This window comes from Atractosteus spatula, chromosome 22 (assembly GCF_055471065.1).
Source record: "Atractosteus spatula isolate fAtrSpa1 chromosome 22, fAtrSpa1.hap1, whole genome shotgun sequence".
NCBI classification, from domain to species: Eukaryota; Metazoa; Chordata; class Actinopteri; order Semionotiformes; family Lepisosteidae; genus Atractosteus; species Atractosteus spatula.
The window spans coordinates 4,688,799-4,701,360 of NC_142727.1; the positions used below are offsets into that span (position 1 = coordinate 4,688,799).

The following is a 12,562-nucleotide window of genomic DNA, read 5'->3' on the forward strand; positions in this document are numbered from 1 at the left end:
GCTGGGAAATCCAGATCCTAAAGCCGCAGGCAGTGTTAAAACTTGGCATGACCTGCGCCACACAGCTGGCGCAGTGAACTGAACACTTTGGAGCCCCAGGTTAAAAATACAGAACAAAACCACTGACAAGTTATTTCTCCCACAAGCACCTTGTAGGGCATCATCCTGAGCAGGAGTGCGTGTTCAGGATTCTACAGCCTGGTTTGTGGCGGTCTTGAGCGGTGCTGATCTGCAATCAGGCAGTCCTGGAAGATGGCAGTGCTCCCGTGTAAGGGTCTTTGTGCCATCAGCGCCGAATGAGAACACCTTCTGTTTTTCTGACATGTTGAGATCTGGGGGAGCTGACTGTAGCCTGGCAGGGTGCCGAGCTCTTCTCACACAGCCCTGCACGCGTATACAGTGGATATCAAAAATCTACGGACCCTGAAATATCAGCTTTTGTTGATGTAAAGAGAATACATAGAATTATTGCAATATGCAGCGAGTGGCCAGTTACTGCCCTAAATTCCTGCACCTCCTTTAAGGTTGCCGTTGGCCTCTCGGCAGTCTCCCAGCTGAGCTTTCTTCTTGCCCGGTCATTGATTTTGGAAGGACATCCTGACCTTTGCACTGTCCTGGTGGTGCCATATTTCTTCCACTTCGTAATGATGCTCTTCAGTGTCCCATGATGTAATTCCTTTTAACAAAATTCTCTTAAATCCCTCTCCTGATCTGTACCTTAATAATATCGCGTAGATCTTCCGTTAGCTCCTTGTGGACATTGGTTATCTCTGCACTAAGCAACCAAGAAACCTTCAGGGAAATCCTACAGGAGCAGCTGATTTTATTTAGGGCTAATCAGAATCACTTCAGTTGATGTCAGGTGAAGGCGAATTAACTTTGTACATGATTTGGAACGTGATTGGTTAAATCTGAACACAGTTACGTTTATAAAGAGTGTGCATCCCTGTACAGGAAATGCATTGAAAGTTCAATTATTTTCCCCAAACATAACATGTTTTTCACTTAAATAGTTGTTCCAAGATTTTTTTAAAGGTGAAAAAAGGTCTGACATGATTTGTCATGATTTAAGCCTTAACATCAACAAAAGCTGAAATTTCAATAAGGGTGTGTAGAGTTTTGATATTCACTGTAGAGTACATGTGGTACCCCAGTGCTAGGGACACAAAGCATCACACTGACCGGACACAAGGAGGAGGAAAAGGCATCTGTTGTAGAACTTTTATTCATTTTTATCCCCTAGATATACAGTACAGCTCCCCTTCTAAGGGGAGTTCATGTCATATAAAACCAAAGCACAGTCTATTGACACAGAACAATCAAGGTATAAACCTGAACTCAAAAGACATGAATGTCTGTAGGTGGAGGATGTGGGGTTAAGGGGTGAGAGGTTTGGGAAGCAAGCAAGTTAATTTCATTATACCGTATAATAATGGGAACCCATATAATCCACTACATCCAAATACATGAAATATTACCCAGGGAAGTACAGACACTCGGTAAGACTTCACATAACCACCTTCTCTGGCTGCTAGTTTGCCTGGTCTTTTACCAACTGGTTTGCCATGACGGTCCTGTCTGTACCCCGGGACCAGCTGTGGCTCATGGTTCAATGCCAAAAAATTGTTAACAAAAAAGAGAAACCAGCGGGTTTGTATTCATACAAACGGAGAACACAAAATAGGAAAAAACGTGTTAGAATGAGAGGGGGGAAAAAGTTCAAATGTGACCTGAAAAAACAAATGCTTTCAACAGCACAGTTACTGGCACAGCAGGTTAAGAGAGCAAGATGATCCTTCAGGCACCCCAAGATTACACAGCTACACCGCCCGGGGGAAACAACCTGAAACTCCGGCCAGCCCACTCCTCTCACAGCAGCAAACCTGCCGCGGTGCACATCTCAGCGAACACGGGTACAAGACGGAAAAAACAAGGTCGGGGGCTAAGCCCAGTACTGCACAGTGCAGCCTCCAACCAGTGGCATGCCTGCCGCCCACCTCCTCCCCAGTGAGGTCACTGCTTTTTCTTATGGTGGTCCCAATTCGTCAGTTCACAGACTGCACAAGGAGCACGAGGGGAAGGCTTTTAACTACTCGAATGGAGCTCCATGAACACGAGAATTCGATCTGAAATGCCTAAACTCCTAGGCGCACTGAGGGTAAAGGGGTAGGGTCGGTTCGCTGCATGACTGCCCTTTTGTGGAGCACAACCTAACCAATTCCGAGAAGCTCTGGGCCTTCAAACCATCTTGCCCATCTGCTGCAGGATTGAGGTCACCCCTCAGAATAGAGGCTGCTGGGCATGGTATTCCACAGCAAAACGTGTCAAGGGAAAAGCAGATTTATAAGCCGCTGTATAGAAGCACTGGAACACAACGGTTAACTGTACAATTATTTAAAACGAAGATCCGGGATGGAAAATGAAGTGAAAAGCAACAAGGAGAACATCTACACATCAAAGACTTTAGATTCCATGCAAAACCATATTAAACCACAGCAACAGGAGTGGTGATGACTGTGTGTGCTCTAGTCTACCAAAATGGGACAGGCTCATTCAATGTTCAGTGCAGTCAGTTTTACAGCAAGCGTTGCCAATATCTGAACTTCCCTTGTACAATTACTACCATTGAAAGCAAAGGAGGGAACAATGATTTTGACATTAAAGACTTTTTTTCCTCTTTTTTTTTTGTTTAAAGTAGCCAGTTGATCCTGGATATCAATAAATAGGATGTGGTTATGTCGTGGGATGTCTTGCACGTTCAGCAGACACTGATCGGCCGGCGAATCCGTTTTGTTTTGTGTCCGACTTAAGCCAGGGCAAGAACTGCAGAGAAGGAAAAAAAACACAAATTACAAGGTCATGTCTAATCCCCCGACGCACAATACTATCAGCTTAATCGCACAAATGCCTATAAATGCGCAAGTTTTAAAATGTAGCTGGACTGAAACCATGCTTTGGAGTGGAGTAACAAGCAAACACTGAAAAGCAGCTCAGTCGTTTCTGATCTCGACCGATGTTGTGCAATGGGAAGGTGGAAGGAAAAACATCCACTGCTTGCTGGCCATCACTGAGTTAAGTCAACCTTGTTCTTTAAACCCATCACTTCATGCTGTCCTAGTCTTAAGTTACACTACACTCAGTAGTGCAAAAGGTACTTCACGAGATTAAAAAAATACATCCAAGACGCAGAAAGGCCTGCTCTCATAAGAGCAGCCTTCCTTGAAATGCACTGCCTAGATAAAATACTGCAGGGGTCTCCAACTCGGTTCCTGCATTGCCGACTGCAGTGGGAACACAAGCCAGAAGATACTAGGCCCTCCAGGAGGAAGAGACGGGATCCATGATGGGCAGAGAGGCGCCCAAGACCCCTTAAAGCCACATCAAGCCAATAAACTTTGCCTAAAAGCACACCATCACAATTCGTCACCAGCCTCACTAAACCATTTTTACTGAACAATGCTGTAAACGTAGAAAGGTTCGACAGTGCATGCATGAGAACATGCAACAAAGCATTACAAACACAAAACCACAAACAAGCTGGGCAATATTCTTCTCAACCAGCCGTTTCTCCAAGTTAAGCAAGATCAGGACAGCAGCTTCAGGGAAAAGGACAGCGAGCCTGCTAGGCTTACCTGAGCAGCACAGAGCCCTGCTAACAACCAGGAACACTGCACTCCCAGTAATCAAGCAATCTATAATTTCCCACTGAGGTCAGGGGGGTCAGACATGATTAACTGTGAAGGAGTAAGGCTGGCTGTTTCCTCATGAATCTGCAAGCTGAGCTGGGGGAACTCTTTAGCCAAGACATGTCGTCTTGTCCAAGCATTTACAATTCACCATGTGGTCTGTCAGTGAGATGTAAAAAAGTTAAGTAGGAATGCATACCACTTATAGCTTCCTGGGCGAAGTATTTGACATCCATGTCTTGATCTGTGGCCAGCTTCTCCAGCACAGGCTTGACTTCTGTCTGCAGGGCACTGTAAGGCACAGGGGACAAGTGAACTCAGGCTCTTACAGACTTACAGGCCAAGTCTCCTTAGTATTGCCCCCTCCCAACCCCAAGTCCTGTTCTGTCTCGTATTGCAACAGACTACCTCCCCCTTCTCCCAACCACACACATCCTCTCAAAATAGCAAAAACCACATCACACCCTGGCGGTGGGTTCGCTCACATGTCAAATGTCAAGTACTGCTTTGCTGTTGCAGACAGACGTTAGAAAACCCAGAGAGAACGTTAGAGAACCCAAGTCTACAAAGCCGGTACACTGAGCTGAGGCTTTGGTCTAGACTTTCTTCAACATCCCTTCCCCGTCAATTCCAAAAGTAAAAAAAAAAGTGCTGGCTTTATGGTTAGCAATGAACTTAAGCAATGGCTGCCTAGTAGATAAACAGCAATCTGCCACTCGGCTCGGAATTCAAAACCCAAAATGAAAAACAAACGCCAGTCGCTTCAGCGCGTACTTGCTGTCGAGAACTGGGCCGATTTTCTGCAGGGACTTGGCGACGTTGAACCGCACGTTGGCCACCTGGTCGTTGGACATCTTCAGAACCACGGGTAGCATCTGCTTGGTGGTGATCTCCTGACCACAGGCCTCAGAAAGAGCCTGCAAAGCCACACACAGCACTGACGCGGGATGGTCAAAAAAAAAAAACATTTCCCTCTACAAACTAAGAAAAGCAAAGAATGCGATAAGTCTGCCTTAGCCAAAAAGAAAATTCTCCTACTTAAGATGCATTCGACTGAATTGCTTTTAAAGTGCTTTAATGACAAAGCACTTGTCTTTTATCTCCATTGTAGCAGTTGGTGGCGATTTCTTTAATGGACTTTTCCAAAAATTCTTGTAAGTGGAATGTTATTGGGCAAGACCTGAATACGAAAGGCCCTTGAACGTGCACTGAGCCAACACTGACACAGCAACAGAAGCACTGCCAGGAGTCTGGCTGGTAACAGGGAAACACGATAGCTGAAAACCCTGTTTCTCTCCCTCCCTCCTCTGAAGCGTCGGGAGACAATATCAATATCATTTCAGGTGAAGGCTGATTTTCATTTTTCGAAAGCTCAACTGAAGAGGCAGTGTGTGAAACACAACCCATCCCTATGCGAGCTGTTTAAGGACAAGGCACAAGGCTGTTTCAAACACGACGGCAGGCTCTCTGAAATGGGAAAGACAGCACGGCTCCCCTGAGTATACGAGAATAATTTGAAACCGAAAAGGCCTGACAAGGTGTTTTGTTATGAGTTTAGAGGTATGCTGTCACTGTTGTCAGTTCTCTACTGGCAGACAGCTACGTGTCAGTATATTAGGACATGTTCGGCAGACAGCCTAACCCCGATTCCCATTTCACTGGAGGCAATACTGCTAGAGGCGGACATGCCCTGGAGCAGCAAACGCGACTGGACTCACATTGATGCAGAAGAGCGTGGTCATTCTGTGCAGGTAGTTGGGATCATTGGCCATGCTCAGGACCTTGGGGACGATGGTGTTCTGTGCCCACTCCGCCCCAAATTTCTCCACTAGCTTCATGAGGTTGCAGGTGGCTGCCTCTCGGATAGCGTACACTGCGGAAACAAGGTCACATCGGCTGCTGTCTAGTATCTTTAGTGTGTGTGTGTGTGCTGCACAACCTGATGGGCACGTGTTGGACACCACTGTCCCGAGCCTTCTTCTGGGGAGGAATGAAATCTGAACCATAAGAACATGCAGCACCGCCACCAACCAAAAATTGTTGGTATAATAATAATAACAACAACAACGTCACTTTATTTACCCTTTACAATTTCTTGCATTAGAAATTATCTTTTCGCAGACCCCAGCTTGCTCTCCATGAGACACACAGATAGGGAGAGAGCCTGGGGTCAGAGCGCAGGGTCAGCCATTGTACAGCACCCCTGGAGCAGTTTCGGGTTAAGGGCCTTGCTCAGGGGCCCAGGGGAGTAGGATTCCTCTGCCGGCTGCGGGATTTGAACCAGCAACCTTCCAGCCACAGGCGCAGGTCCTGAGCCACAGAGCCACCGCTCCGCCCATTAAGGATGTCATAATGGAACACTACTTGTCTAAAAAGGAAGTGTACACATTCTTTCAAAACAGACCAGCTCTGAGGAATTATGAAGTATTATGAAATTTCAGGTGCTTAACTACCAGAATATAGCAATGGAACTTTGAGGTTTATCTCAGAAGGAAAAGGAAGCAGTGACAACGAAATCTGTTAAGAAATATTAGCATCACTCATAAAACTACACCTCCAGCTTCCAGAGTCCCAACAGAACAGGGGTAATAAGAAGTCATAAAAGAAGAACAATCACAAACAAGAGGTCGGCATAATGCCCATCCTGGCCCTCGTTAATAGCTAACTGATCATCCAGGTGTTGCTTAAAAGAAGCCGTATCAGCTTCAACCACATGACTGGGCAGCTAGTCTGGGACTACCACAGCCCAGAGTGTAAAAAAGTGCCTCTTATTCTCAGTTTAAATGCACCATGCTTGCTAACAGAGCAGTTAGATCTTAGTAAGTACAGACCAGTACCTGCAATTTCACTCTCAATTCAATCTGCAAGCCCACACTTTTCCGAGAATGTCAAACGCATGAGGTATTGCTACTCTGCACACGTTAACACAAGACCGATTGAATCTATCGGTTGGATTCTCTAAACAGTCTGGAATGTTTTTAGGATGGTAAAACGGGATGGGTAATCACCAGGCCTGGAAATTTGGAACCGGAGAATATATGCCAAGAGTACGGCTACACTGTGGTCCTAATCTCTCCTGCTGTGGAGTGATTCAGTGCTGACAGATGCTTTCTGGGGCCACAATAAAACAGACAGCACAATACCATTCAAGGAAAACTGCTGCCACTGCTACAGCCAGGGATTGAGCTCCTCTCTCTCTCCAGCCAAGCTCATCATACACTCTCACGTCATCAGAAATAGCTATCCTGTACCATGACAGGCAGGAACATTCCAGTGATGTAAGCTCCCCCCCCCCCCCCAGTAAATTATTCGCTTTGAAGTTGGCTCCGAAGTGCACAGCCTTTCGAGTGGGACACTGGGGCGTGTCTGTGGGATAACTGGAGAGGAAGGACTGCAGGCTGAGAGACAGAGAGAGAGTGATAACGCACAGATTGCAGATGGGAGCTGCGCACTGCAGCTACCATGCCCTCAAATACACGCACGGGTCATATTCACACAGGATGTCAGCATGGAACATCTTTGTAGAAAAAAAACAAGATTAAAAACAAAAGGGCATCTCGCCAAGACTACCAGACCCCATCATGCTTGGTAGTCCAGTACGGGGTCTGTAGTGGCTGGAGACCAGTGATTCTAATCTCCCCGTGTGCCCTTTCTGTGCTGCCAAGGGGACTGCTGGCATTTCAGGAAACGGTAAGTTTCAGGACGAAAGCGCAGTGCTCGGATCCCACAGACCGAGCGCTGGCATGCTGCCCACCACAGCCTCACAGAGCTGGAGGTCTGGATCCTATTTAGACAGCACCTCGCCACTTCAAAGGCTCTTGTAACTTCCTAATGGGATGCAGCCCTACAACATCTGCAGTGATGTCTGCACCTGTCTCTCCCAACATTCTTCTGAAAACAAAATCTAGCAAGAAGTCAACAAAGATAGGGCGTCTTTTAGGCGTCTTTGTAGTAGGAGCGGTGTAAAATGTTATCTTATACTTTCAGAATATAGTCCAGACTTAATTACACAAAGCAATAAATCGATAAAATGCTGTTTTCAAGTAGATACTAGAGCCAAGAAAGCAATTCAGAACAAAGCATATACGGGCATTTCCCAGGCTGCTGCTCCACTTTCTTATCCGACTGTCATTTACAGTAGGCGACGCCTTTCGGACACTCCGTCAAGACGCATGGCTGGGCCTGCGCACAGGCCAGGCAGGCTGTCATCGCTCGGCCCAGCCGGGGGAGACAGACCAGGAGCTGCAGCCCCGCACGTCCGTCCCCCAGTGTGGGGCGGGGGGGGGGGGGGGGGCTGGTCCCGGGCAGCACAGGGCTCGAGCTCACTCCAGCCTCCCGGCTGCAGGAGGACTGAATCACAGCAAACCTACTGGTCCCAGGGGGCAGGATGATATATTTCTTACCTACATGTTTCAGACAGTTTTAAATGTGCTGGAGGTACGTATTTTTCCTCTCCAAAGCCGATTTCCTTGAAAGGTTCTACATAAAAATGTAATGCAAGAGTTTGATCCTTATGAATCACCAGGCACTGATGAAACAGGGGAGTGAGCTTGAGCATTTAACTCATTCTGCCTGGCTCTGGAAAAGCTCGCTGTGCCCCCGCCTGTCCGGATGTTAAGATGTGAAAGAAAGGAGTCTAGGCGGAACTAAGACGCAGAGAGAGAAGCAGGCTTTGTCGCCCAAAATCACTTCTCAACCCCATCACCCCATGCAGGAGGAGCGCCAGGATCTCGATGAAGGGGAGGAGCGAGGAGCTTACCATGGTCGACGAGCCACGCCATGCACAAGGAGTTCAGCTTCTCATCGAAGAACTCCACCCCCTGAGGGCAGAGAAGAGCAGTCAGGTCCGCGGGCTGGGGTCGAGACGGGCACGTGAACTGAAAAACCACTGGGCCCCCTCACGTCCAGCTGCAACTCAGGGTTATAAATCACACCTGCCCACACCCATGGTTAATGCTGAGCTGTGAAGCAGCATCAGCGACAGACAGGGTGTGATTAACTTGGAGGAAGCACTAAATCAAAGCAGGGCTCTGCACTTCATTATACAATGTCTTCCCAATATTCTGTCCACAATGCTGCAAAAATGATATAATGACAGATAATACGCAACACCACAGCGAAATAAAAAAAAGATCACAACTGCACACATATCAGCAGGTATAAAAAGTGGTTATACTTCAGCCAAAAAAAGATTAAGTGCAATTAATACCGTTAACCCCTTAGCAAGTCAATAAGGCCTCTTCAGTGTTTAGTGCATACTCTCTCACCTGAGCAAGCTGTAGTTAAGACATTCCAGGGAATAACATTGTGCCCATCTGTTGAAATAGTTCAGTGCCCCCAGATATGCAAAAATATTAAAAGGTCTCTCGAGAGCCTCATCTTGGTTATTGTGCCAACAGGACACATTTGACATGCTTGCCCCCCCTGAAGCTCCACCACACCCCCGAGACAATCGCAGCGTCAGGACTCACCAGCTGCCCGGCCAGCAGGGGCATGTACTCGATGATGGCCAGGCGCACCCTCCACTTGGCGTCCTCGGCCAGCTCCACGATGGCGGGCAGCAGGGACTGAGACAGTTGCCTGATCCCAATCACCTCGTTCACACAGTCCAGGTTGGAGATGATGTTGAGGCGCACCTCGGGGCACTGAGAGAGAGAGAGAGAGAGAGAAAGAGGACGGGGGTGAGCACGCTTGTCAGGGACTCTGGCAAACGGAGGCTGATGAGAAAGCTGGCACCGCAGAGAAGAACAGATGACATCTCTTTGCCAAGGGCTCCGGTTTACTGTTCCTTTATCTTTTTAAAAGGCTTCAGTCTAGGGATCCTCCTGTCACTAACTGCGCTGGTGTCCTTATAGTACAAGTAACAAGGTGACTGTGCTGATTATAAGTTTAGAAAAAAAGGTAGGCCTGGGTTGGGGGCTGATGTCTCCCTTAACATTTCATGCTCTTTGACTCTGAAAGGAAAAAAAAATATATGTGCGACAAAACACAAAAACCTTTGATAAGATGCTCCTGACATCTTATCAAAATCCCGCATTTTTCTGAGCAAAACGCACACTGTGTTCAGGGACAGAGCAAAATTGATCAGAAGTCACTGTTGTCTCTTGACTTCTAGGAACACTGGTCGCTGGCCAAAGACCCGATGCTGACAAGTGAAATGTTACAAGGTGATCAATACCTGGTTACCCTGTTCAAGTCGCATCATGAACCTGAGCTGCCCTCTGCCTTCCCTAAATTCATAGCGATTTGAACGTTACCAATATCTCCAGCATGCAGAGTTAAATATTATGCAGATGAATATAACAGGACATATTGAACGCTTCTTCTCCAGTGTCTGAGATGGAGGCACCGACGTGCCAGCTGTCTGGTGCGCTCGCAACAAACGCACAGCAGCCTGAATTACCAGCCAGGATTATAAATGGCCACAAGAATAATAATTAGGAGACTAAAAAGTTTAAAAAAAAAAGAACTGTGGACAAGTTAATTTGTGCCGCAATGAAAAAGAAAGATGGATTACAGAGGAGGTCCGTTGACAGTTTCTTTGAGCTTCCGAAAAGGTTTTAACAATCGCAGTGAAGAGAGCCCAGATCCTCCCTTGGCAGCTGTGTCTGTCGGCGACGGAGAGCTGCCAGCTCCCACCTGGATTTGCTACATACAATTGCTAATTTTCCTCCCGCTTTCAGGAACTTGAAAAGGAGGGCCCCCTCTTAAGCCACACATCAAAAGACGATCCATTTCAATTTCAAATTTTAAATCCGAGTCACGAAACCTGAAGGCAATTTGAATCCAGCATGAACGCAACTTTAAAACTGCGGGTCCTGTTTGAGCATGCCTCCCCAGCTTTCTTTTTTTTTTTTCCTACCCTTCGGCCTTTCCCTTCCAGGCTGTTTCCTGCCTCTGGGGATGAAAAGGCTTCAGTGCTGCACGCCAGAAGCTTGGCCAGCGCCGCGGTGCTCCCAGCTGCAGCAGGGGCAGAGACGTGAATGCAAGCTATTCTTGCCGGAGACCGGGGAGGACTTCAAACAGGAAGCAGCAGGCATCGCAGGAAGCAAGCGGTCTCCAGCACATCCACATCAAAGGGCCTGGAAAGCTGGGGAGCACCATGTTCACCCCCCTCGGCCTCACGATCCTGCTCCCTTCACATCTCCCACCCCACCCCGGTCAAAACATCAAGGCTTTTCGGGATGCGTCGGAGATGATTCGTGAAATGGGGGGGGGGGGGAGGAGGGGGAAAAAAAATCCCAGGTTTCTTGGGAATGTTGAGGAATTCTTCTTACCCCGGAAATAGATCTGGCAACTGGCTTCAGAGCCTACAGAAAGCCAACAACTTAAACGTGCGCCCGATGTCACGACATGAGGGCCGATTTACCTGGAGGGCAGAGAGGGCTTGGAAGCACAAAGCCCCCAGCCACCCTGGGCAACAGGGAGACGGACACCCGCCCGACACACGAATGGTCTGCATCGGCCAACACTTACAACAGACAGGGCGTGTGGAGTGGCAAAGGACACAAGTGTTCCTGATGATTGCTACCACATGTGAACGAGCCCTGAGGGGAGTGGACAGATGTTTCAAAAGACTGAAAAATTTCTGAGGAAGTGTCTCCCCTCTCTCTGCACTGACAGCACACGGGAGAGGTGCATCTTTCATTTGGAACTGGGTGCATTGCCTCCTTTTTAAAGGAAATTAATATTACTTGAAAATAATCACCATTTTTAAGGAGGAAACAAAACAAAAGAGACAGACACCCTAAGGGACACAGGAAAAGAGGACAGATGTTTTCCGGGGGCGTGGGCACACTCACCTCGTCTTTCAGCTGCGCCAGGAAGAGGGGCAGCAGGTGCTCGATGGTGTTGTCTTTGCCCAGGATTGTGGACAGGCCCATGATGACCGACGCCAGCGCCGACTTCACGTGCTGGTTGGTGTCCGACACCAGCTCCTGTGAGCAGGCAAAAGGAAAGAATGGCATCAGATACAGAGAAGAGGGCACAGGACGCTCGGCATCGTCACCGTTTCGATAATCTTCCTTCCTGAGGCAGAGACATTTGCCACACATTCAAAATATCTGTAGTGAATTGTGTGTGTGTGTGTGGGGGGGGAATGGCTGGCTTGCTTGTCTGCACGGGGGGGGAAAAACACTCTGCACTGTGCTTGAGAGAACTAGAAAAACAGCTGAAGAAACAGTTGGACAGGTGTGCTGTGGGACCCAGTCTGTCCGCCCCTGCAGAGGGGCAGGCTTGGCAGGCACATGCCGCAGGGAAGACGCCCATCCGCAGGCACCAGCGCTGCAGGCCTCCTTCCAGCAGACTGGAAACCAAAACATGCGTCGCTCACAGGGCCACCTCTCTTATTTACACACAGATCATTAACCCCTCGCCCGGGTAAGATTTATTTGCGTTGCTGTAGCTATGAAGGGTTTGGAATTAGTTCGCCAGTTTAAAAAAAAAACATACACACACACTGCTTCTTTTACCGAGCCCACATCCAGCACCAGGGACCTTAACACGCTGGAGTGGGAAGCAGGCAGGTTATCACCAAGCAGACGCGCCAGCAGCCTCACTGTAATGGAGCTGGGAGTCACCGCTGTTTCTGCAACAGCCAGCAGCCCCCTGCCCGGCCAGCCTGCCGGGACAGGACAGGCTCCGATCAAACCCGCCGAGAATGGAGGGACAGACCGGTCACGAGTGAAGTACTCGCACCAACGAAACAATCCTTTCATCGAAGCATCAATTCAGAAGCTTACAGCTCTCCACCGCTGCCCAGCGCGACCCGACAAGAACGCACACTTCTCCCCTACCTAGGGGACAGTATCAAAACCCCACAGGCAGTTTCTCAGGAGCAGGAATTTTACTACACACGAATGATCTGCGGATTAAAG

The 12,562-nt window shown here is 48.2% G+C and overlaps 1 protein-coding gene across 2 annotated transcripts in view; it reads right to left on the reverse strand.

The window, feature by feature from the left end:
- Positions 1-1,207: 1,207 nt before the first annotated feature.
- Positions 1,208-12,562, reverse strand: part of ppp2r1ba (protein phosphatase 2, regulatory subunit A, beta a) — a 28,015-nt gene continuing 16,660 nt past the window's right edge. For both annotated transcript variants that reach the window (XM_088940020.1, XM_088940021.1), the window contains exons 10-16: positions 11,489-11,623; positions 9,158-9,331; positions 8,446-8,506; positions 5,405-5,559; positions 4,461-4,603; positions 3,886-3,977; positions 1,208-2,823 (exon numbers count right to left, since the gene is read on the reverse strand). In XM_088940020.1, coding sequence (XP_088796146.1) covers positions 2,807-2,823; positions 3,886-3,977; positions 4,461-4,603; positions 5,405-5,559; positions 8,446-8,506; positions 9,158-9,331; positions 11,489-11,623 — 777 coding nt within the window. In that variant the 3' untranslated portion in view covers positions 1,208-2,806. The remainder of the gene's footprint in view (positions 2,824-3,885; positions 3,978-4,460; positions 4,604-5,404; positions 5,560-8,445; positions 8,507-9,157; positions 9,332-11,488; positions 11,624-12,562) is intronic.